This window comes from Sciurus vulgaris, assembly GCF_902686455.1.
Source record: "Sciurus vulgaris genome assembly, chromosome: 8".
In the NCBI taxonomy this organism is placed as follows: Eukaryota; Metazoa; Chordata; class Mammalia; order Rodentia; family Sciuridae; genus Sciurus; species Sciurus vulgaris.
Genome location: NC_136468.1, coordinates 94150894 through 94175908, shown reverse-complemented (window position 1 = coordinate 94175908; position 25015 = coordinate 94150894). Strand labels below are relative to the sequence as shown.

The 25015-nt window shown below is 39.3% G+C and overlaps 1 protein-coding gene across 8 annotated transcripts in view; it reads right to left on the bottom strand.

Moving 5' to 3' along the window:
• Positions 1–12553: 12553 nt before the first annotated feature.
• The window catches only part of BBS9 (Bardet-Biedl syndrome 9), a 457168-nt gene continuing 444706 nt past the window's right edge, over positions 12554–25015 (bottom strand). For 2 of the 8 annotated variants that reach the window (XM_079152333.1, XM_079152336.1), the window contains 2 exons: positions 13557–13667; positions 12564–13347 (listed from right to left, as the gene is read on the bottom strand). In XM_079152333.1, the coding sequence (XP_079008459.1) occupies positions 13316–13347; positions 13557–13667 (143 nt within the window). In that variant the 3' untranslated portion in view covers positions 12564–13315. Of the gene's footprint in view, positions 13348–13556; positions 13668–25015 lie in introns of all 8 variants that reach the window. The other 6 variants (XM_079152332.1, XM_079152331.1, XM_079152335.1 and 3 more) reach the window with 6 other exon arrangements.

The window sequence follows — 25015 nt, the reverse complement described above, 5'->3', positions numbered from 1 at the left end:
GGACTTGGAGACTTTACAGTTTTCATCCAATTTGGAAAATTTTCACCCACTATTCTTCAAATATTTTTGACATTACCTTTCTTTCCTAGATACCTCCCCCAGTGAGTGAACTCACAGAGTACTTGATATTTTCACAAATTACATGAATTCACAGAGTTCTTGATATTTTCACAAATGTCATAGAGGTTCTGTTAGTTTTATTTTCAGATTTCTTTCTGAGTTTTATCTTAATAGTATATGTTGCTATGTCTTGACATTCATTAATCCATTCATTAATCTTGCCTTCTGGCAAGTATCTAATTTTCTTTGAAGGTCATCTAGTACTTTCTATCTCATACAACTATATTTGTCTCCAGAAGTTCTGATTCTCTTAAAAAAAATCTTCATTTCTCTATTCCTTATGTTTATATTTTGTTTTAAATCCTTGAGTTTGTTTACGAAACTTATTTTGAAGGCCTATTCTTCTAATTTCATTATCTAGAATTTTGGCGTCTACTTCTATTGACTGAATTTTCTCCTAGATCTGGAATGCTATGTGACTTTTTCACATCTTTCTTTTTCTTTTTTTTTTTTTCTGGGTACCAGAGATTGAACTCAGGGGCATTTGACTTCTGAGCCACATCCCCAGCCCTATTTTGTATTTTATTTAGACACAGGGTCTCACTTAGTTGCTTAGTGCCTTGCTGTTGCTGAGGCTGGCTTCGAACTCATGATCCTTCTGTCTCAGCCTACTGAGCTGCTGGGATTATAGGCATGTGCCACCATGCCCAGCACATCTCTATTTTTTAATTGAATGCTTTTTATAATAAATGTTACTTTGTAGGGTATATTGATTGTGTTGTTCATCTTTAAAGAGTGCTGTTTCGTTTTCGCAGTCCATTAAATTAATTTAAGAAGAGCTAGATTCTTTTGAGGCTTGTTTTAAGCTTTTTTGGACTGATTTAGTATAGTCTTTACTCATGTAATAAGTTTAAGTCTACTAATAAGAGATAATCCTTTGTGATTTCTTTGGGGTCCTTTGCTTTTTGAGATTGAAATAAATTTTATTGCATGACTTCCCGTAACAGAGAAGGTTTTAAAATACTGCCTTTTGCTTACTAAGATTCTTTTTTGTTTCATTTTGTTGCAGTGCTGGGGATTGAACCCAGGGCCTTGTGCTTACAAGGCAAGCACTCTACCAACTGAGCTATCTCCCCAGCCCAATTTTTTTTTTTTGTTTTTATCCAGAAATGACTAGAAATTTATCTTTTATCTTTCACTGAGTACCTAAGAGATTTTATCTGTGACTGTGGTATAATTATTTATAAACACACTTATTTGGTCTTTGCCTTGATTTTTTTATTGGTGCATAATAATTATACAGAAAAGTAGGTTTCATTGTGGCCTATTTGTACATGTACAAAACAAAATTTGATCAACTTCAATCAGGTCTTTATCAAATACCCTAAGTAATCAAAAATATCTCCTCACTCTGGCTGATTGAAACTTGAATACACCTCTCAGGTCTAATTTAGCTCTAGAAATTATGCACCTTATAATTCCCTTGTAGTTGTTTTTGCCTCCAAAAGTATTATTTTGCTGATCTTGTGAAGTTTCACCTTAAAGAAGTACATTTTACTGAGGTTGACTTCTAAGCTTGTTTCTAACGTTCTTTCCTGTATAGTGCTTGTTCTATTTATCCATCTATCTACGTATCTATCTATGTATCTATCTATCTACCTACCTACCTATCCTCTATCTCCTGCTATATTGTATGGGTTGTTATGTTGTTGGTTCTTCTTTCTTTACTGTAGTCCAGAATGGGCCTCCAGAAAGAATGATGGGGCAATTATAGGACTAGACCCATTTGTTTCCCATCACTGAGGGAGCACAGTGCTATGTGACTATTGTCAAGTGACTGAAAACAGTTGTTTAATATATTTTGCAAAGGTTTGAAGTTGTTGGCTAACTCCATTGCTCTGGGCCATAGTGAGGCAGAACATCATGGCAGAATGGCATGGCAGAGGAAAACTGCTCAGCTCATTACAGCCAGAAAGTTCCAGGGGGTGGACAGTGTTTGCATGGAATAGGTCACCAAGAGATAAACACTTCCAGAGCATGTCTCCAGTCGCCTACCTCCTGTAGCTAGTCCTCACCTGCCTACAGTTATCACCTAGTATAGTAGTTTAAAATTATTAATCCATCAAATGAATTAATCCATTAAAATGAGTAGTACATTAAATGATTAGATCAGAGCTCTCATAATCTAATCACTTCATCTCTAAACATTCCTAAATTAGCACAGGAGTTTGGGGGAGTGTTATGGTTTAGATATGAGATGCCCCCCAAAAGCCCACATGTGAGACAACACAAGAAAGTTTAGAAGTGAAATGATTGGGCTGTGAGAACCCTGACCTAATCAGTGGGTTAATCCACTTGAATGGACTAACTACAAGGTAACTGTGGGAAGGTAGTGTTTGCATCAAGGACATGGGTCTCTGGGGCTGTGCCTTTGGGGTGTCTATTTTGTCTCTGGTGAGTGGTGTCTCTCTGCTTCCTGTCTTCCATGTTCTCAACTGTTTTACTCTGCCATGCCCTTCTGCCTTGATGTTCTATCTCAGCCGGGGCACAGAGTAATGGAGTCAGCCATCTATGGACAGAGACCTCTGAAACCATGAGCCCCAAATGAACTGTTTTTCCTTTAAAATTGTTCTTGTCAGGTCTTTTGGTCACAGAAACCAAACCAAACCAAAACAAACAAACAGGAAAAAAAAACACCCTGACTATAATAGTAATTGGTACCAAGAAGTGGGGTTGTTACTGTGATTAACCTGAACATGTGGTTCAGAAGTTTTTTGTGGAATTTGTGGGAGGAATTTTGCAATGTTTAGAGATGCAAGTTGGAAAAGTTTTAGATTATTGTAAGTGGAGCTTAATGGACAATTCCAGTGGGAGTTCAAAATACCAGAATGCTGATAGGAATGTGGACTGTAAAGACTGGGCTCATGAGGTTTCAGAGGAGGACTCTGTTGGAAATTGGACTACAGGCCATTCGTGTTATGTTCTGGCTAACAAGTTATCTACATTTTGCCCCTGTCCTGCGACTTTCTGTCAGGCTCAATTTTAAAGTGAGGTATTAATTAATCTGACAGAAGAAATTTCTAGGCAGTGCAATATTCAGGCAGCAGCATAGAATTGCTGGTGGCTTTTAGCAAAGCTTACTGTAATGACCAGGAGAAGAAAGCAGAGCAGAAATATTTGAAAATCTTGGAATTTATCAAGAAAAGTGCAAATAAAACTGACACTAAGAAGGTTGTGGTTGTTAAAGACTTTATAGTCATTAAAGAGATACTAAATGCTTTACTCAGAGACAATAGGATAGATGAATTGAGGGCATCTCAGGAATTGGTAAGATCATACCCATCTCAGGCTTCAGGGCATAAAAATAAAATTTCCTTGAAAAGGGCCCAGTGGGGTACCTTATTTGCACAAGGGAGCCTTTGAAAGTTGTTTCACCATGCATGTCAGGTCTTTTGGTCACAGTGACAAAAATGCTGACTAAAAAAGTGGACACTTCATATTCAAACCCCTGCTTCCCAAAATCTCATGCAGGGGCTGGGGAGATAGCTCAGTTGGTAGAGTGCTTGCCTTGCAAGCAAAAGCCCTGGGTTCAATCCCCCAGCACTGCAAAATAAATAAATAAATAAATAAATAAATAAATAAATAAATAAATAAAAATTTAAAAATTTAAAAAATAAAGTGGATCCAAAATCTCATGCTCATCTCACAATGCAAAATAAGTTTAGTCCATTTTCAAGAGTCCCCATAATCTTAACAGTTCCAGCATTACCCAAAAGTCCAAGTCCAAAGTTTCCTCTGAGACTCAAGACAAACTTTTGACTATGAGCTCATGTTAAAAACAAAAGCAAGTCACATGTGTTCAGTGTATAACAGCAACATCTCAGTACTAGTACTAAGCTTCTGCTTGTGGGTTTCTGCTATAGTAGGCTATCATTCTCTGTATTTGCCTGTCTGTTTCTCTAATTTGGAAGATAGTGGTTTGCCCTTTGACTTTCTTATCTAATTATTAAGTAAAGTTGTTGATTCTCTAGTTTGTTCAGTTTTTTACTTGTTTGGACAAAGTAATATCTCTTATCTATAGCTGGAAACTGAAGATGCAGTTGGATGTTTTTAATATATATGGATATGACATGTAAGAAACTGTAAGACGAACAGGATGGGTAATAGGAACTATTGGGTCAATGCTGGTAGTATTCACCTGTAAAGAAGACATGTGACTCTATGTTATATATATGTTGTATACACACACACACACACACACACACACACACACACACAGTTTTATATATATTTACACACATATAGGGGCAGGGTTTTAGCTTCTGACAAAATTACTTTAAAGGGTATAAGATTATTACCTTTTGTCTTTCTTATATTTTTTTAAAATTATATTTTTAAAGAATTTAACCATTTCATTGAAATTTTCACATTTATTGGCATAAAGTTGTTCAATACAGAATTTAGCAGAAACCAGCAAGATGAAAGCTGGCTTTGGCACTGGCTGACCTCTCAGGATTTCTGTTTTCATGGTTTTTCACAATAGCTCAATATATTAAAAGAACATATGTTGGTTACATTTCTTCCAGCACTTTAGTTGTGTCAAGCAGTAGAATTTTTGTTTGTTTGTGTGGCCACAGCACCTAGTACAATGTCTAAAAATAATTTGTTTGCTTTTGAATGAACAAATGGGTAAATAAATGTCCAGTCTATACAAAAGGAAACTGGGGTCAAAGAGGATGACTGATGCAAATCAGAAAGCACATTTTCAGAAGGACCAGGACCAGAATTGAGGCCACCTGACCCTTAGTCACAAGGTCTTTTTTTCTGTATCATATTTTCTCCTTTAAGGAATAGACTTTGAGTGGTTGTCTGAAAGTAGGTTGAATCTTGACCGGATGGATATGAGAAATAATTCTAAGCAGAGAATAAAGTTTGGGAAAACATCCAGAGGAAGTACTGGAATAATGATGCAAACAAGATTCTTGGCAAGGAAGCTCTGATAGAATGAAGGGATAGACTTTACAACAGATGAGGCGGGGATGACTGGAGCCAGCGCCACTGCAGGGTCAGTCACATGCACGCCAGTGGTGGGCGGGACTCCCTGAAGGACAGGAGCAAGCAGGCATCAGAGAGGCGATGGCTGAAAGGGCAAGCCTGGGGAGAAGTACATCACTGTTGCTGGGATGGAAAGGGCAGACGGGATCCAGGTGGCACTGGTTTCAGAAGTAGATAATGAGAAGTGCATGTGTGTACTGTGCGTGTTTTATTATTCATTATTGACATTTTGGAGAAAGGTTAAGAATAAATCCCAACTTTTGTCTTCTGTCCATCCCAACACAGTCTGGGGACTGTTTAATGTTTCTTTCAGAATTACTTGTTGACTGCTACTTATTTCTTTTTCCTTTTTGGGAGCAGATGAGTGTGCAAAATGAGTATTACACTTTCCCCTAAGGAAGAAGTAACTATTAATTTTTATTCTAAATGACAGTAAAACAAAAGCTTCAGTTTTCTCACTCGTGACTACAGAACTAAAGAAATGTTCTTACTTTAGTCCTCAGATGAATAAGACTCTAGTCTTATTTACCTAAATACAGTTCACCTAAATATAGGAAGGTAACATTAAGGAATTCAGTGAATATTACAGACTTAACTTTCACAAAGTGGCAGGCGACTCAAGTCTAGGCTCAAGTCATACTCTGTTCTGAGAAGATAATGTTTCTAGACTTTTCGTTCACATGAAAGGATCTGGTTCTGACTGTCCCTCATATTGGAATGATCTGGAAATGAGAATTCACAGGGGACTCCATGAGCTGCCCCCTCGGGGACTGGTCCCAGATAGAGTAAACGTGACTACTGCGGCCAACCAGTCAGAATTCACTCAAATCAATCGCACCTTAAACCTCCTTGCTCTCACCAATCCGATCATCCTGGAGCTAGCTGGGCTGTTTTAAATTGGTAGTATGCTGTGTGGTTTTTCTGAAATAGACCCTTCAGTCACTTTGGTTCAGAGACTGACTCAGTGTCTTATGGGACAGCTCCTGGAGCAGTTGCTAAGAAATAAGGGTCAGTAGAGCTGCCCGAGTTGAAGGTAAACCATCTCTCCCCCAAGTGGACACTGAGTGAGAGAACTGTTCTGCTAGCCACATGGGTTCACTGGAATCTGTAAGGGAATAATTGTGAAATATGAAAAGTGAAAGTGTACTTAAATTTGAGCCCAAGGTCATGTGAAAGCACACGGTGGCCAGGAGTATACTTAAAGGATTTTGAATTCCTGACAAACTCTGCCCTTTCCACCCCTGCACCAGCCCGACCCCACCCCCACATATTTCTGCCATATACATTTTTTTTTTTTTTGGAGTTATTTCAAACATGGAGAAAATTTTTAAATAAACTCTTTATGGTCATCTCCTGCTACAAGATGAATTTATTATGATGCTAATGAAGCTTAAGTTCTAGGCACCTTCCTTGCCCAGGTACAGGGTCATGTTTCTGCATAATCTTAAAGATTTTAATCATAATCGGTGAAGACTACTATCTCTTCTTTGTTTTTTCCTTGTATTGGGCTTTAGTGTAGTTTCAGACTTGGGGATCAGACCAAGGAGAAGTTGAGTTGGGGAGATGTTTAATTTGGTTAATGGGACCCATTCACGTGGCTTGAGTCCTTTGAATATGGTTAAATTATTGCTAGCTGTTCTGCTGGAGGAATGAATTCCAGGAATTCCACTGCCGCCTTTTGCTCTTCCTCATCCAGGGTCCTGAGGGAAAGTGCAGAGCAGAGGGCTGTATCAGAGCTGGCACGTTCCACGGTGCCTGGCACCAGAAGTATAAGCACAGTAGAGATAAAACACAGTGTGAAATGTACAAAATCTGATGCTCTGTACATCAGACATATCAAAGCATAAGCTGAAGATTCCAGTTTCATGGACACCAGATCAAAGCAAAAGTTCTGGACTATCAGGAATGTATTTGATAGAGTATACAATTGCAAACCTACCGTTTAATAACGTTTTCCCTTACAACTTGATATATAATCAACAACTTATTCTATCAGTAAGCAAATCATAGAAACATTTTCAAATCATACCAATCTTAATTAAGATGAGATGATAGATTTTTTTGGATTGCTTATCTAGTTAATATAGAAGAGTGAATCATATGAACGCATCGGAAAAATATTTAAATACCTTGCTGATTTGACATAAATACTAGTGGGGTAAAGGTAACTTCAGTGAGGACTTTGATGACAAACTGGCTAGTAAGAATTGTCAGTTCTAAGACTATTTACAATTTACCATTGTACAGGAAAACCTGAAAAAATCTGAAATCCTTCAGCGCAGCTATGAAAAAGTTTAGTAGATATTTTCCTAAATATGACAGTAATTCTAAAAACGTACATGACATTCCTAATAAAGAATTGTGAAGCAAAAATATATCATCATCATCATCATTTTATTTACTTATTTTCAGTACTGGGGATTGAACTCCAGGGACTCTACCACTGAGCTACATCCCCAGCCCTTTTGTTTTTTATTTTGAGAGAGGGTCTTCTTAAGCTGCTGAGGGTCTCTTAAGTTGCTCAGGCCAGCCTCGAATTTGCCATCATCCTGCCTCAGCCTCCCAGGTGGCTGGGGTTCTAAGTGTGCACCACTATGCTCAGCTACCATTAATTTTTAAAAGTGACCAACAATGTTAGAGGAAAAACCATATTTCAATTCACTGTACAGATTATGAAATTACTATGTTGTTAATAATCAAAGAGGTAAATAAGGAATTTTCTGATGAAAAAATATGAAAGTTATTAGTTACTATAAATGATTTTGTATGGATTTTGTGATAGTTGTGGCAATTGTCAGCTCTTTACAAATGTGTAACTTATTATTGTTTTCTGGTACTAAATAAATATTTTAAATGAGTATTCCATGTTATAACTTTTATTGAACTCTATGTTCAAATCAATATCACCTAAATACTCATGAAAAGAATATGAAGGACTGAAATTTTAAGAATCAGACTTCTCTCTAAGGCCAAAATGAAGTAGGTAAAGTAGGACAGTTATATTGGCTTCTTCTCAGCATAATCTCTGCAATACCAAACTAGGCTGGCTAGGCCACAGACTGTTGTTCTAAATCACTGGTTTCTCCATTTCTATTTGACTTACTGACTTTTTTAGGAGGTAAGTGGATAAGTTGAAACAATAAATATTATTTACTAAACAGGGTAAGAAGCCAAGAGCGGTTGTGTCCAAGGAGCTTGCAGACCTACCATTCAAGAAAATATGACTTCTGAAATAAAGGAAGTGAGAGATACACATGCTAAGAGAAAAGTCGAGTTCTACAGGAATTCCAAGGAGAGAAAGATGACTACCAACAATCAGGAAACTCTCAAGAGGCAATAGGCTTGACTCATTCATCCTCCATCTTTTTCACCAATTATTTAAGGGGCACATCAGCACCTGTCAGTACAACAATCTCTGACCAGGGGGCCATGGAAGGTATCTGTTGACACACAAAAGGAATACCCATGCCGTAGGAAATGACCTGGCCAAGCCTATATTACACAATGCCTTTTAAGGAGTTTAAGCACTCCAGACATATATTTCATTTTTATTTTCTTGCTTATCTGTACCTACATTTTTATGTAATAGGGCAGACTGCCACACAGATTACCAACTAGTCTGAGGCAGATGTTTTTAGAAAAACAAAATACACGAGTTTGCTTGAATCAGTCAGTTTTAAGGCATGGAATCATTTTTAAAATAATAAAATTATAGCAAAACTGTTCATCATATAACCCGATACTCCCCAACTTCAGTTGATAAAGCCTCAGTAAACGCCTGTGGTTCCAGGTGTCTTTGACCTTGGAAGTACCTCTCCTTTTCACAAGCCAGTCCCTCGAGAGGCTGGAGAACCAAAACAGGGAATTGAGGACTGAGGGTGCAGATCTCATCCCCAACATGCCTCTGTACACACTGATTTCAGTTGGAACACTGCCCAACCCGAGTCTGACTGTGCTCACATGGATGGGGACATTCTTGGCCAGGTCTGAAGGACTGGTGAGGGAGTGGCTGGGTTAATTTAAAGAGTGCTACAGACTCTTCAGGGAAAGTCAAGCATGCTACAGGAGAGCCTCAAGGGTGGCCCAATCCTGAGACATGAGGATTTTAAAGGCAGTGTAGTGTCTGCCATTTGGGTGGCTTTCCCTTAGGGTGAAGGAATGGTAACAAAGAGCAGGTGAACCTAGGAGGCATTTCACATAAAGTTAGGAGAGACAGAGAAGCTGAAGAGAATATAGCTTCATGGCAAATATAACCAGAGCATCACCATTGGAGGGTGAGATCCAAGCCCGCCATAGTACAGGACCCAACAGTCTGGACAGGACCTCAGATTGGCACAGGGAAGCAGGAGAGGCCCTAAGATACCCTAGACTTCACACTGAAGGCAGAAACCACGGAGGGTTAATAGATTTGGCCATTTAAAATTTAGAAAATGTGTATTTAAAAAATCAAACCCAGAAATAAAAAGTGAAAAATTGAGAACAATGTCTTTATCACGTGATCAGTCAAAGACTATGTCATTTCTACATAAAAAGCTATGGTAAATCAATAAGGAGATAATTATCATTACTGCCACCCAAAAAGCAAAGGACCATGAACACATAATTCATCATAGAAGAATATAAATGGCCAATAAACATTTTTTTTCAAACAGGCAGCCACCCTAGAAGTCAAAGAAGCGCAGGTATTTTATAGTAAAAGGCTTCAGTTTTAAAATGTCCTTTATTATAGTTTTACCAATAATCTGAACTATCAATGTGTATTTGGGTTTTTGGAATGAGGCTGGATTAAAACTCCAGTCTCCTGCCTACTAACTGGGGATATTGGATAAATTATTTAATGTCTACAGATCTCAGTATTCTCACTTGTAAAATAGATAACAGTACCTACATCACAGTGAGTGAAATCCTACATATAAAGTGCAAAATGCTGTGCCTCGGACACAGTAAGAAGTTAATAAACATTTTCTATTTTATTAGTAGTTATTCTGACATATTAAATAATAATATGATTATCTGGCTAATCAGAAACTGAATCATCTCATTTCCAGTTTTATAAGCTACTCCAAGATCACACACATGCATGCACGCATGAACATGACAATGGACAGATAAACAGTTGTTTTTATTATAATTACTAACACATACTAATTGTACAAAACAATGGGATTGTCTATGGTATTTCCTTGTATGCATATATAAGGTGCTGGTCTTACTTCTCCCCATCCTGTTTTTCCCTCTCTCCTTCTTTTTTCTCTACCTTCCCAGGCTGTTGTTCCTCTTTTACTTTCTGGTCTTTTTTTTTTTTTTAAGTTTCCAAATATGAGAGAAAGCCTATGATACTTATATGACATTTATCTTCTATGCCTGGCTTATTTCACTTAACATGATGGACAACTGTTATTAAAGACGAAAATATTAGTGTCCAAATAGTCTGAATAGTTTTAACAATTATGTGGGTCTTGATTTTTAAACTAACATAATTTTTAGTGCCATTATTTTTCTGTTAGCAGAAACATTTTATGTGTGTTTTTAAATCATGAGGCTAAAATCAGGGGTAGAAGACAGATACACAGCTTAAATTCAGGAAATCCCATATCAAAGGGCACTTTCAAGTCATGAATCAAATTATTTTATTCTTTTTAGAACTTATATTTTAAATTTGATAATTTTGAAAAAACTTGATTAGTAACATTTATTTTGAGCATCCAGTAAAATGTAAGAGGTAATAAATTACATATGATTTCATTTTTTCTATATTTTTAAAATTTAAATTTAACATACATAAAAACTATATACTTTTATGGGGTACCATGTGACCTTGTGATATATGTATACATTGTATAATGTTTAAATCAGTTCAAACATCTATTTCCTCAAGCATGTATCACTTCTTTATGGTGAAAATATTCAAAATTCTTTCTCCTAGCTTTAGATACATTTTCAATAAACCTAGTATCTAATATATTCATATATGTTTGTGTATGATTATATAGAAAGAATTTTATATTAAAGTGGTTTGAATTAAAAATAAAAACATTTGGTCAAGTCTGTAAGCCTTCTATTAGTATAACAAAATACCTGAGATAATCAACTTAAAAAGAAAAAAAATGTGTATTTTGGATCACAGCTTTGGGGTGATAGTCCACGGTCAGTCAGTTGGCACAGCTCCTTTCAGGTCTGGGTCAAGGCAGTACATCATGGCAGGGAGCACATGGCAGAGGAAGCTCATTCACCTCATGGCTGGGAAGGGAAAAGAAAAGAGGAAGGGGCTGGGGTCTCAATACCTCCTTCATGTCCCCAGTGGCCTAATTTCCTCCAACTATGCCCTACTTTTAAAGGTTCTACCATAGTAGGGCATAGTGGACTGGGGACCCAAGCCTTTAAACATGGGTTGGGAACATTTAAGATCCAAACTAAAGTGTCAAATAATCATGTTAAGAGATTTAAGATAGTAATGATTTCCATGAAAACATTTACTGCATATTTACAAATATACTTCTCAATGTAAAAACTCTCAGTCTAACAAGTAATTGTAGCATCAAAAGTCACCCTAAACTCCCAAACAAGAGACAGGAAGCCTTTCGAATTTATGTTAGTGGTCATTCTCTCATAGGACAGAGAAGTCATAGACTGTATTTAAAAATGGAAACAATGGTGGAAGAATTTGAAAGAGGTGGAAATCGCTGCTCAGGCACACTGTGACCTTTACCTCAAACAATATGCTTCAGTTTTATACCACAGGAAATCAAGAGAGAACATTAAAGAGAGAAGGGGAAGAACTGGGGGAATAAATGAAGGGAGAAAAATAGGCAAGGCACATGAATACAGAAAGACGAGAGAAGCTGAATTTGGAGAGGAGACTGAAGGGCACACGTACATGACCCTGTGCCCTTGAAAAGAAGAGAGAGAAAGGAGGACAGGGATGAGCACACGGTACACTCACAGTACAAAAACCAAATACTTGAAGGGAGAGAGAGAGAGAGAGAGAGAGGGAGGGAGAGAGAGGGAGGGAGGGAGAGAGAGAGAGAGAGAGAGGGAGAGAGAAACACATTTGCAAGAAGAAAGACGCCTTTCTGTGGCCTCCTGAACAGAGCTGCTAAAGGTGATCAGAGTGTGTTTTTGCTGCTACTGACATACACAATGGCATCTCTGCACGGGTCCCCACGCGCTGGGAGAAATTCACCCAGAGCTAGCTGTCCACTCCTATGCTCCACAATTAAAAACAGTACAACTTCCGCTGTCTCCTAAAAAAGGATACTAGAAAATAAATAACACATCCTCTGCAGGTTTTTAACACTTCACATGTAAAAAAAAACAAAAACAAAAACAAAAACAAACAAACCCCATGAACCACTTTTTCCTTTGTGCTGACAGAAAGGCATTCTAAAACTGATACGGGCATATTTTTGTTTAAATAAGTCTTATAATTGTAATTCTCACTTGAAATAGGCAGTCTAAAATTTTACATATAAAAAACCTTAATTTTAATTGTAATAAAATATGAATTCTTTTGGATTTTTGAAAGGTGTCTCTCATTAGGGGAGTGAAAAGAGGATGTTAATGTACTAGGTTCTTCAAAAATATTTTAACACTTTTATATGATACCAGATAGAAAACTTACCCTCTTCCACCTGTAGTCTAACACGGCAATCAAATGACAGTTCTCCTGTAGTGGTTCTTTTATGTATAAAATAATCACATTCAAGTCTTATCATGGCACAGTAAACTTTACAATTTCTTTCAAAAAGTTTTCTTCCAAAAAAAGTATAAAGAAATCACTTCCAGAACCCTCTGATTATAAATCAACTCCAAGACATTGTTTGATAATGAGAGGCTTTATTAAACTTGATACATTTACTATATAAGAACTCTGTGAAAAAATGGGACATCAAATTATTTTCTCTGTATTATGAAGTCTGTTCCCAAACTGTCATCTCACTATATCCTGTGACTATAGGCAGATAGATGGCCAAGAGCTACAGCATCCTTTCCCTGCAAGAATACACAAATCTTGACTTCCAGGTGACTTGCCCATGTTATTCCAAGTCTTCTAGAAAAATAAGAAGCCCCACAGCCAGCGTCCTCTCCAGGGTTGAGCTTTACATAGCACCTGGGCCAGCCCCACACCTGTGCTGGACATGTGGTCCACACAAGGTAGACTTCAGAAGACATCTTCCTTTTAGCTATACAACTGTTTGGACTATTCTGAAACTCCTTGGAGGGCTGAAACTTCTGGAAGAAAAGAAAGAAAGAGAGAGGGAGAGTAAAAGTCTCACTCATGACACAAAAACAAAAATTAAATTCAGTCATGCCTATGCTAAGGGGAAGGATGTAGAGGTCAGAAAATGACTACTTTTGCAAAATACTCTTTGTTATGGCCCCAGATGAACAGAGTATGGCTGCTCCTGATTTATCACTTGTGAAGGCACCTGTTCTCTTACCAGGCACAGGAGTCTCTGTAGCAAGGTGCTTGTGGTTGGTAAACAGCTCTGGGGAGTCTTGTTCTACTGATCTTTCCTCTAGGTCTGATTCTGGAATTGGAGTACAGCCACCTAGGTGAAAAACACAAACAATATTTTAAGCACTCTGTAAGAAAATCTGCCTCCCCACACAGTGACCAGAGCTTAGGAACACAGCAAGCATAAAGATAATAAATGATGTGACAATCATCTTCAGGAGTGGACCAAAAAAGAATCGTCTTTAATGTTACTCTGGTGAAAATACTAGAAATGAGTTACTGCCCCCAAAGACATGTTATAGTGATTATGACTTGGCAACAGTAGCAACAGTATTGTCTTCAAATGTATCCTTTTTTTGAAGTCAAAGAAAACAAAACCTAAAGCATATGTGATATCCATACTATAATGGTCTCTCAACAGGATATTCCTATAATACTAGAGGATAGGACTCGATAAAAGAAACAAAGTACATGGGCCAAAGAGAAAGGACCCTTCTTGGGTCATAGAAAGTTGCAGGTATCCGGAGACAGTGACTATGATGGTGCTTCTCTGTCCCTGAATCCCAACACCTCACAGCACAGACACCAACACTTCACAACTCAACAGCAAAGTTGTGAACTGCATGTGGGAGATTTTGATTTTAAGGTGAGTTGAGGATGAGTTGGCACCATGGTGCTTTTGAAAGATTGGTTATAAGTCATTTGACTTTATCCACCAAAATCTTGTATGGGAACTCAGAATCATGTGAGAATCTCCTGACTACGTCTGCAACTTGATCTGACTAACATGCCCTCATTTCCTGGAAGTGAGCTAACACTACACCCTACCCGTTTCACTCCAAAGCCGTTCTTGTTAATGAAGTGTGATTTCTTTTTCAGAGGCTTCTCACATACTGAGTCCAAAGCCTCGACACTCAGGTTGGGTTTTATGCTTGAGACAGTTTATGAAGCTCATGACATTCTGAGGAAAGACAGTGTGTCGGCAGCACTGATTGGAAAACCACATCACTCAGAGGAGAGGGAAGTGGCAAGACCCTGGGTCTAAAGGAAAACACACCTTGCCACCCAGCCCTCCACATCTCCTCTGAAAAAGAAATTGATGCCAAGGGAAGCTGCAGAGAAAGGTGTTGCCACACTCGTAAAATGAGAATTAGAGGTAGCCCCACAGGTCCCTGAACAGGAAACGCTGGAATTACCCATCAATGCAATAGCACTCACCTGGATCTGTCTGCAAATGGCAAGGCCCTACCTGGAAGGAGAACTAGGGTAACTTTTTAATCTCTTTCCAATGGAAAGTCTGTAGTCAAGGCACAAGAGTTATCATTATTAAGCACCAAGTGATCAAGACCCTACCTATGTTATCTCATTTAATTCCTATATGCTATACCATGGCACAGATATCATTATTCTGCCAAGGTCACATAGTTCTGTGGTGCTGAGACTTTTAGCGAAGACCAAGAAACAGCCCCTTTCTTCTGCTGCTTTACACTCAGCCAACTGAGAGAAAAGGAAAGGGAGTGAGATTGGGAGAAAGGGCTGGGCGCACCTGTCAGATTAATGACAGGGAGGAGAGGAAAGAAGGGATGTGCTTCCTGCTGAACTGAGCCCTAATCCCAAGGAAAAAGGCAGAAGGAGGGCCTGGTTTCTCATTCCAGACTCACCAATCAGATCAGGTCACTTCTCCATCCTAGAGACGAGGGAGGCAGGCAGGGAGAGAGGGAGGCCAGGAAAGCCATTGTCATGCAGCTAGCTTCACACACTAGTAAACTTCAGGAGCAGGAGCGAGGCGGAGACATCCACAGCCAACAGGTGGGAAGGAGTGCACAGAGCAGTTAGCAATGCCCACCTCTGACTTCAGCTGACTCAACATGGGGGCAAATCAAAAGTATGAAGACTTAAAGAGCATCTCTTAGTTCTTTATCACGTGGCACAAAAGGAAAGTCAGTTGCTGTAGACAGTCACCAACTAATTTAAATTACTCTTCACTACATCCTGAGCACAGAGCAATGACAAGGTGCCCTGCCCAGATGCTGCTCTACCCTGCAGTTGGAACCCAACTGTTGCACCTCCTCAGATTCCTTTAGCACATCCCACTTCAGTCAATGCCCACTGCAGGGGCTGACCAGTCACTGCCCTAGCAATGAGACCCCCTTTCATTGGATGCCCCAGGCAGCAGGATCGCCTACCCATAGGCCCAGAATACCTGTCATTTCTAGCATGACAGGAACAATGGAGTGTGGACTCTGCCCTCCTGGTCAATGGGAAATGGGAGAAAGGAGGTTGTTGGGCAAAGAACTTCTCTCCTGCCTCTCTCCTCAGGACCTGTCTTTGCAGATCTCCAGGAAGGTGCTGTGTGCTGAGTGGGTGCACCTGCTCAATCTCTTCCTGGCTCTCTGGGAGAGGTGGTTATCTGTGAGCCTGCACCACTTGGCATAACTTCATATATTTCCTTGTTCACTTTCCTTTGTGCTTCACAAATAAATTGCCACCACTTTAATCCTTGCCTCAGGCCCTGCTTTCTTGTTGAAAAAGAAAATATTCCAAAAAATTCTTAAAACCAGGTCTTCAAGATTAAATTTGGAAGTTAGATTGACCACTCATCTGCAAGAACAAACTGGCTCCACAGTTGGTGCTAAACAGGATGGCAGCAATCCCTGGTTGTAAATACTAAAGCTTTCACCCATGGTTAACTGGGATTTGTGCATGCACAGGTCAAGACATTGGGAGATCAAGTTACTGTGGTATGGAAATATTTATAATTATAAAGACTTCAGAGTAGTGTGACTGTTCCTGACGACCAAATACCTTGCAAACAGAAAATGCAGGCTCAGTGTTAGCTAAAAGGCATCAGAAAGCAAATTCAGAAAGTCAGAAGGTCTCTTTGCCTTGCTAGTGTGAGATCATCACACCAGTAGCAGAAGGATCACCTGGGGAGCTGGTTAGAAATGCAGAATTTCAGACCCCACCCCACATGTCGTGGATTCAAATCTGTTAATCAGAAAGATGAATATATCCAATGAGTTTTTGCTAGGAAAAAGAAAAAAATACATATAAATATATATATATATATATGCAAAAAATTTAAGAGTAAGCAATAAAATAATAGAAATAAAACAATACTTCCAAACTAATGGAGACCCTCTGAAACCATCTGTGGAAGCACAGCCTGGGTCCCACGGATGCCAGATGAAGTGTCCCTGGCTTGGAGCCCACCCTAAAAGAGGAAAAGGGGAAGAAAATCCACAGCTGGATGGGATCATCAAAACAGAAATGGTGTGTGACACACAGGAGCCAACAAGCAGGCACCAGCAGGAACTGGGAACTTCACAATCTGGAAATAAGGCAAGGGCCTCCAGAAGGGCAAGGGGCTCATATCCTGTGGACCTACTGTGTGCTGGGTACTCTGCTGTGCATCTGCAATGTTAATTCAATCAATTCTCAAACAGTCCTGCCAGAACAGACTCCCTGCCCTCATTTCATAACTAAATAGATCTTGTGTTTCATAACTAAATAGATCTTGTGTTGTCCCTCCCAGATCATCTCTTCCCCTGAAGTTTCCCTGGCCCCATTGTGTGTTCTTGCCTCAGGGAAGTTTAGAATGGGGCTGAATAAAAATTAGCCTGGAAATACAGATGGTCCCAACTTGTGATGATTCAACTTTATGATGGTGCAACAGTAATGTACATTTAGTGGAATTTGTATTTGGAATTTGGAATTTGAAACTTTTCTCAGGCTGGTGCTATATATAGGCTGAGCCCGTCTCCTGCAGGGCAGTGGCAGTGAGCTGCTGCTCCCAATTGGCCCCACAGTCATGAGGGGAAACCATGGACCTGCTCTAGTGCACATGTTGTTCAGCTGTGAGATTAGGTAGGTTGGACGGATTAAGTGCATTTTCCACTGATGATATTTTCAGTTTTACAATGGGCTTATTGGGAGGTAACCCCATCAAGTCATCTGTTTTTTTTTTTTTCCTTTCTAGCCATGCTTTTCTGCATCCTGGGCTCACTGACGAGACGGAACTGTTATCATCTGGTGGGGGTAGAAGGGGCAAAGCTCAGAGGGTGAGAGGTGTCTGGGATCTCAGATGGTCCAGAGGCAGCAGCCCAGTGCCCCAAGGTAATAAGTCCCGGAGGATGGAGTCATGGGACACTGGGAGGTTGAGCACCAGGAGCCCCAACTCAGCCACAGAAAGCCCTGAGTTGAAGACTGCCAAGGGTTTTGGCAAATAGACTGTTGGCAGCTACTGCATCCTCACCTCCTGAGCCCCACATATAAGACTCCCTGGACAGGGATGGTGTGCAGAGGTGGGCACTAATAATCAAGACTGAATTTTTCACACTCTTGTTGTTAAAGAAAAGAGAATTTTGACATTTCTTGCATCCCTGACTTGAATTGCAGACTGTCAGCCCTGCTTGAAAGTCTCAATATATTAAATGAAACTGAGAGATAATGTCATTTGCCAAAGGTCACACAGTAAATCTATACAGTCCCGTAGCTTGGCTCTCTGTACTATAACAGTACATCTCAAAAGGATCCACTTTGCAAGTTTCCTATCTATCAAAACAAGTACTTCTGTAAAATATAGATAATGATGAATCAAAGGAATTACTAGAAAAAGGAAATGAATAACCTATCAGCCTTCATCTTTTAGTATTCAATTTGATAGTTGTAAAAGTCCCTTGTCAATTGCTAAAAATGTTTCTAAATACTCTCAACTCCATGTAACAAAATGTTTGCAGTCAGATGCCATTCTTTGGGTAAGTAGCACTTAATTATAAGATATGGTCTACCTTCATTAATATGATATGTATACCTGGGATTTAAAAATAATGATATATCAAACTTTTAATTATCTAAGGTTCAAATGGCTAGTAAACTCCTTTGGGCAACAAGAGGGTCTCCTCACAATTTATTCATATCTCTACTCAAATATCCAACTCTGCAGCTGCCACCATATCCACAGCAGTCCCACTGTCCCCACCACCACAGGATGCCCAGGCTCCTCCTTCACAGCGCTGCAACTGTTACAGAGCTGGAGCCTTTCATGAAGCTGAGGCAATGTGGAGACCCCCCTCCTCCAAATCCCTATTCTTGCAATCAGGCCAAAATATTTCAGACATATTGCTTACAGTAACAGACATGAGTTTATTAAAAGGGGTAGGAAAGGGAAAGGGAACACTCTCCAGGGAGAAAGTGAGTCATTTCAGAGAGAGGGATGGCACACTTCTCCTGTCCTCCAGTTTCTTTGGGTCCCAGGGAATTTTCCAGAGAGTCCTGCCCAGGTTCAGATCTTAACTTCTGACTGACATCAGACATTCAAATCCCCACTGCCATGACAACTCTAGGTCACGTTGGCCCATGTTGACCTGTTCTAACTGGAACCTGATCTTACAGATTTTATGGTTGGGGGAATTATCCTTATCTCTCTGAGTTCTGGGATCTGGTCTGTGTAAGGAGCACAAAAGACACCCCCCCCCCCCAAAGTCAACATGTTCTTTTTGTCAGCATTTTGGGCCTGCAGTTCTCCTGCAGGTAACAGGTAGTTGGATGAGGACTGTGACATATCCTGTCCACTGAAGCCAGGCAGGACTGCAGGTAAATTGCTTTTTAAAAAAGAAAGTGTGTGGGGATCAGTATAGTGGGCCCATTTGTAGAATTACTCCCTTAACCTCATGTCCCCACTGCTCACATCTCCCTGGTTCTAATCACCACCATAGGAGACCCACCTCTACTTAAGAGCTCTTTAACAAAGTGGGTCATCATGAAAGGTCTGGCATCCCCAATCAGATGTACGGATGCACTGTCACCAGGGAATATTGTTATAAGTGGTAGTTTTATTATACTACTATATTACTATAATTAAGTTATTACTTTAAAAACTTTTCTGAATTAATCTGGAAACCTAATCCCTGCATGTGAAATTTTAAAACATGTGGCATGTTTTATGAATTATGAATGATCAGCATGGAAGCAACTGGAACACTGCAAACTACACCATGATATTAAAAAAGATATCTCCAAGGTACTTTTCCAAGCTACCAGTGATCCTGAATTTTTAACAATCAAATTATATACATGATCATTTGTGTTAATGAAACCTTGTTATAAAAATCTGTTTTTTGGACTTTGATTAATACATAGAGAAATCTTCATCTAGTCAGATGATTATTTAAGTAGAAAATTTAACTTAAAAGGAGTTCCCCATAAATTTATAAAGATAATACAATTCTAGAATTTGCAGGGGTCGGGGGGATTCTAAGTTGTCCTCAAACCTGTTTTTACATTCAAAAGCAAATTATGGAATGGCTGGACTTCCTCCTCACCAAGTGGAACATATTTTATCAGCAAGAGAATCACATTGAGGAATTTCTATCCATTGTCAGAAAAAGAAAAACAAAAAACAACAGGAAGAGCTCAGGCCTCTCTGCAGGTTGCCGCTGTAGATTTAACTGTAAGAGTACGGAGTTTAAAGGTTAAGATAGGAGGTCAGGCAGAAATAAATGTGGCTGTCATCTAGAATACCAAGATCAGTCAGAATGCAAGGTAAGCAGTGTCATGCTGGTAAGTGTGTGGCAGGTGGACTTCTAGGAAAAAAACAAGCAAAGCCCTAATCTATAGGGTTTGCCCTTTTCTGTGGTACAAATACTCCCATATGGCCAGTTTCAAGCAACCAACGTGATATCAACAAATATGGAGCTTGGCAGAGTTATGCAGTAGTATAGTACTATTTAGTATTATCACCAGATTCCACTCATAAATAACCTCAAGTACATACATACTGGTGAAACAGTAAAATAATTATGAGGTAAGAGCTTTGAGTGGGTATTATCTTTGCTTTTAATACAATTTATTTGGTTATCAGTTTAGATAATCAAATTTTTAATAATGACTGCCTTTCACAACTCACAACACCCCTAGAAATCTAGGAATTAGTTCACATTAGCCAGTGTGAGCCAGCTCTTACACTGAAGATGGGGATGGTGCAGGCAGTTTAAGGTTTTGCTTTGAAGCCTGGATTCAAACCACCGCTCAGCATTTACTAGCTAAGTGATCCTCCTGAACACACTATTTCAATGAAATCAGCCTCACTCTCCTTATCTGTAAGACTTTGGCAGCCCACTTCACAAGGAAGAAAGAGATGAATGCATACAGTGCCTGGCACACTGAAATACACACTAAATTCTAACTATTTATTGTCAGGCCAAGTCAGGAATACCAAGAGTAGGATAAACAGGCCAAGATAAAGTTCTTAGGGTGGGGTTCTGGAAAGGTAGGGTTCACACAGACTGACAGACCCTGGGGCTAAGCCACAGTTCTGCAGCAGAGAGGAGGTTGCCTGTAAACCTTACACACACAGCCACCTCAGGAGGTGGCTGCTCTACCTCACTCAAGCCGTAACCACTTTATCTCCTGCTACTTTATCTGCCTCTAATATTTGATTCTAGTCCAGGGGAACCTTGGGGCCCAACTAAACTATTTCACCCCCTACTCTGTCACTCAGCCTAAACCAGCAGTTGGTCAGAGAGTAAATATTTTTTAGTGTTTGTGTCATCCCATTTCTGGTGCCACAACCCAGTTTTAACTCAGTTTTGCCCCAGTTGTCCAAAAGCAGTCATAGTCAATGTGGAAATGTGATTGTGCATTGGCTGTGTTCCAAAAAAACTTTATTTACCCAAACAAGTGGTGGGCCCAAAGGCCTAAGCAGTTTGCCAATCCTGATCTATGGAAAGCTGCTCTGCATATCCTAATTCTAAGGGTTCCATGAGGCACTTAACAGTGCCAGGTGTCTTGTCTTATAATACTACTACTACCAGAATATCTTACAGTATTACTATAAAAAGTTTTGAAATATTATTGTTTGCCCACTTCAACAAATGGGCTTCTTTTGTTTGTTTGGGCAAATTTTACTTTTTGTAACAATTTTAGTGGTACAGAAAAATTTAGCAGGTTGAGTACATATGTCCTCTGCAGATTCCCTATTATTAGCCTCTTTCATTAGTGTAGTACATACGTTATGTTAATGAGCTACTATTGACACATTATTATTAAAGTCCAGTTTATTCAGATTTTCTTCATTTCTATCTAATGTCCTTTTTCTGTTTCAGGATGCTTTCCAGAGTAGCATGGCATGAGTTGTCCTATTCTTTGGCTCCCCTTAGTTTGGGGACAGTTTCTCAGACTTTGTTTTTGATGACCTTGATGGTTTTGAGGAGTATGAGTCAGAGATATTATGGGATGCCCTTCTGATGGAGTTTGTCTTATGTTTTTTTCTTATGATTAGACTGAAGAAATATTTTTTAAGGGAAGTTCCTTTTTCAAATTATTGAGGTTTTCAATATCTTAGGATGATCTCCAAGTGTCTCCCTCATCTTCTGTCAAAAGTGAAACCAAGCAGGCAATGAACAGAGAGGTTGCTGAAGGGGATGGAGGCAAAGCATACTTCAAGCTCACACAGCAGTGTACTGTCTGGATCTAGCTGTAGGATCTGTGAGGCGTGTAATCAGTTGCCCCTTGGGTAAAAAGGGGGTCATGATGAGACCAATTGTGAGCATTCACTGTGCTCAGCACATAACATACCTTTTCACCCTCTACCGTCTACTAATTTTCCTGGCATAGATGCATTGCTGTACCACTTCTGTGGAATCAAAGAACCACATTTAGTAAATATCAAGACAGAGGCTCAGAGAGGGTAGCTGATGCCACTAGAACTTTCTCAGGATCACTTTTTTTTTTCTCCTGGAAGATCTTAATGGATTTGCTTGCAATTTGGCTGTCTTAACTAGTGCTTCCTTTCAACAATACAGAAAGTCCAGATTTATCTGGGTGATTTAAAGACTGCTCATTTGTTTTCTTGCAACAGTGACTTCACAATCAACCAGCTGTATGGGTGAGAGTATTACACTCCTTTATGGAGGAGAAAACACTCATATTTTTAAGAGGAATCAGACAAGGAGATACTTTTAGAGAATCACAAATGACCACAAACTTGCCAACCGAACAATCTTCTGTCTTCATGGTCTGAATTGATACTAAGAATTAAAAACAGCCGAATCAGAAACACACACCAGTGGCATTCTTCTTTTAATCAAAATTTACTTGATAGATATTATGGCTTGGAGATGAGGTATCCTCCTCCAGTGTTATGCAGGAATGTTTAGAGGTGAAATGATGGAATTGTGAAAGCTGTAACCTATTCAGTCCATCCTAGTTTGAATGGACTGCCTGGGTGATAACTGTGGGCAGATGGTACATGGTTGGTGACTCCTCTTCTCTGTGGTCCCTTGCCCTCTCCCTGCTGCCTGGTTGCCACTAGGTGAGCAGCTTACCTCTGCCACTCCCTTTCTACCATAATGTTCTGCCTCGTTCAAGCCCAAAGGGATGGAATCAGCCAACCAAGAACTGAACCTCTGAAACTATGAGCCCAAAATGTATCTTTCCTCTTCTAAGATGGTCTTGCTGGATATTTTGGTCACAGCAACATAAAGCTGACTTACACATTAACATGTTTTTTGAAGTTAACATCAGAATTCATTTCAAAGCTTTATAGTTAATGCGAAGTGCAGAGAATGGGTGCTCTGTGAAGAATATCACACTCTTAAACGTGAAGAACTTTCCTCAGAGATTTTCTGTAAATATATTCATTTGGAAAGTTTTATTCTGTGTGTGTGTGTGTGTGTGTTATTCATATATATGCATATGCATACAGGTAAAATGGTCCCTCCTTTAGCCAATATTCCATTTTATATTATTTCAGTTACCCCAGGTCTACTGCAGTCCAAAAATATTTAATGGAAAATTTCAGAAATAAACAATTCATATGTTTTAAATTGTGCATGATAAAAATCTCATGTTACCCTGCTCTAATCCAAGATGTGACTCATCCCCTGTTCCAGCACATTCATGCTATGTATGCCACCTACTCATTGGTAACTCAGTAGCCATCTTGGTTATCAGATCAATTGGCAGTATTGCAGTGTTTGTGTACAAATACCACTTATTTTATTGCCCAAAGTTCAAGAGTAGTGATGGTGGCAGATTGGATATGAAAAAGAGAAGCTATAAAGTACTTCCTTAAAGTAAAAAGGTAAAAACTCTTGACTTAATAAAGAAAATAACCATGTACTGCGATTATTAAGATCTACAGTGAAAATGAATGTTCTCATTGTGAAATTGTAAAGAAGGAAAAGAAGTCAATGGTACTTTTGCTATTGCATCTCAAGCTGCTGAAATTACATTCTGTGCAAGTGCTTAGTAATAAAGTTCAGTGCTCTCTGTGGTTTCAGACCCCCCTGAGGGGGTCTCGGAAATTACTCCCCATGGATAAGGATAGAATCCTCTACTCTTCATTTTTCTAGTCATTTCAAGTGTATTTTTTCTAACCCTAGGAGAACATAAGCTATAGAAGATCAAGGATCCATTTGGTACTTTTGGCTGAGTATTTAGGAACGTTTTGGCAAAATGGAAGAATGAAAGGAGGGAGGGGGATAGAAGAGAGAGGAAGACAGGATGAAAAGGAAAAGGGGAAGGGAAAGGATAGATAAATCATCAATATATATTAATACACTTCTATGCAAGATATTTGAGATGCCTTACTGAAGGTGTAGATGATGAAACATTAAACCATACAAAACATATGTTAGAAAAATGCAAACCAGAATAAGAGATATAGCTAGGAAGAATTATGGATAAGCACAGATAAGGACTTACCCAAGGACTATGGTAGAGACAAAAAGCAAAAAGCTCTGAAAAGAAAGTGCAGCTGCACTTCCTCTGACCAATCCTCCTTAACCTCTCTCCTTCTAAACAGGACTGCAGACTTAACATTTTTTAAAAGCATAGTACAACCAGTAAAGCTATATTTGTTGGAATTTTTTTTTTTACTAATGGTGTGTGTGTGTGTGTGTGTGTGTGTGTGTGCGAGAGAGAGAGAGAGAGAGAGAGAGAGAGAGAGAGAGAGAGAGAGAGAGAGAGAGAGAGAGAGAGAGAGAGAATATTCTGTGTATATGGGTGAGTTCCAAGAGCCAACATTTCTATGAAATTGGGTTTTCAAAGGTGCTCACTGAGCAGACACCTTCCAGAATAACTCATTTATAGGAGATGGTTAATGAATATGAAATCACAGACTTATCAAAGCACTGCTTAGAAATAAAGCCCTTGGGAATTCAGTCCTTTGCTTCCTGTGCGCCTACCACAGCATGGACAATCAGGTTGCTTTCATCTGAAGCTGCAGCTACTATCGAGGTGGGACTCGTGGACATATGTCCACTTCCATTCTACCCTTCACTGTGTGCACTGAGGAGAGGGACGTACTGCTCCTGACCTAGTATAACCTTACCATCTGTGAACATAAGAAAGGGCCTTTCTACATAGCCTTGGGTTTCCAGTTCCAATATGCAATATTTGTTTTTCGATATTTCTTTTAAATCTACTCTACTACTTTTC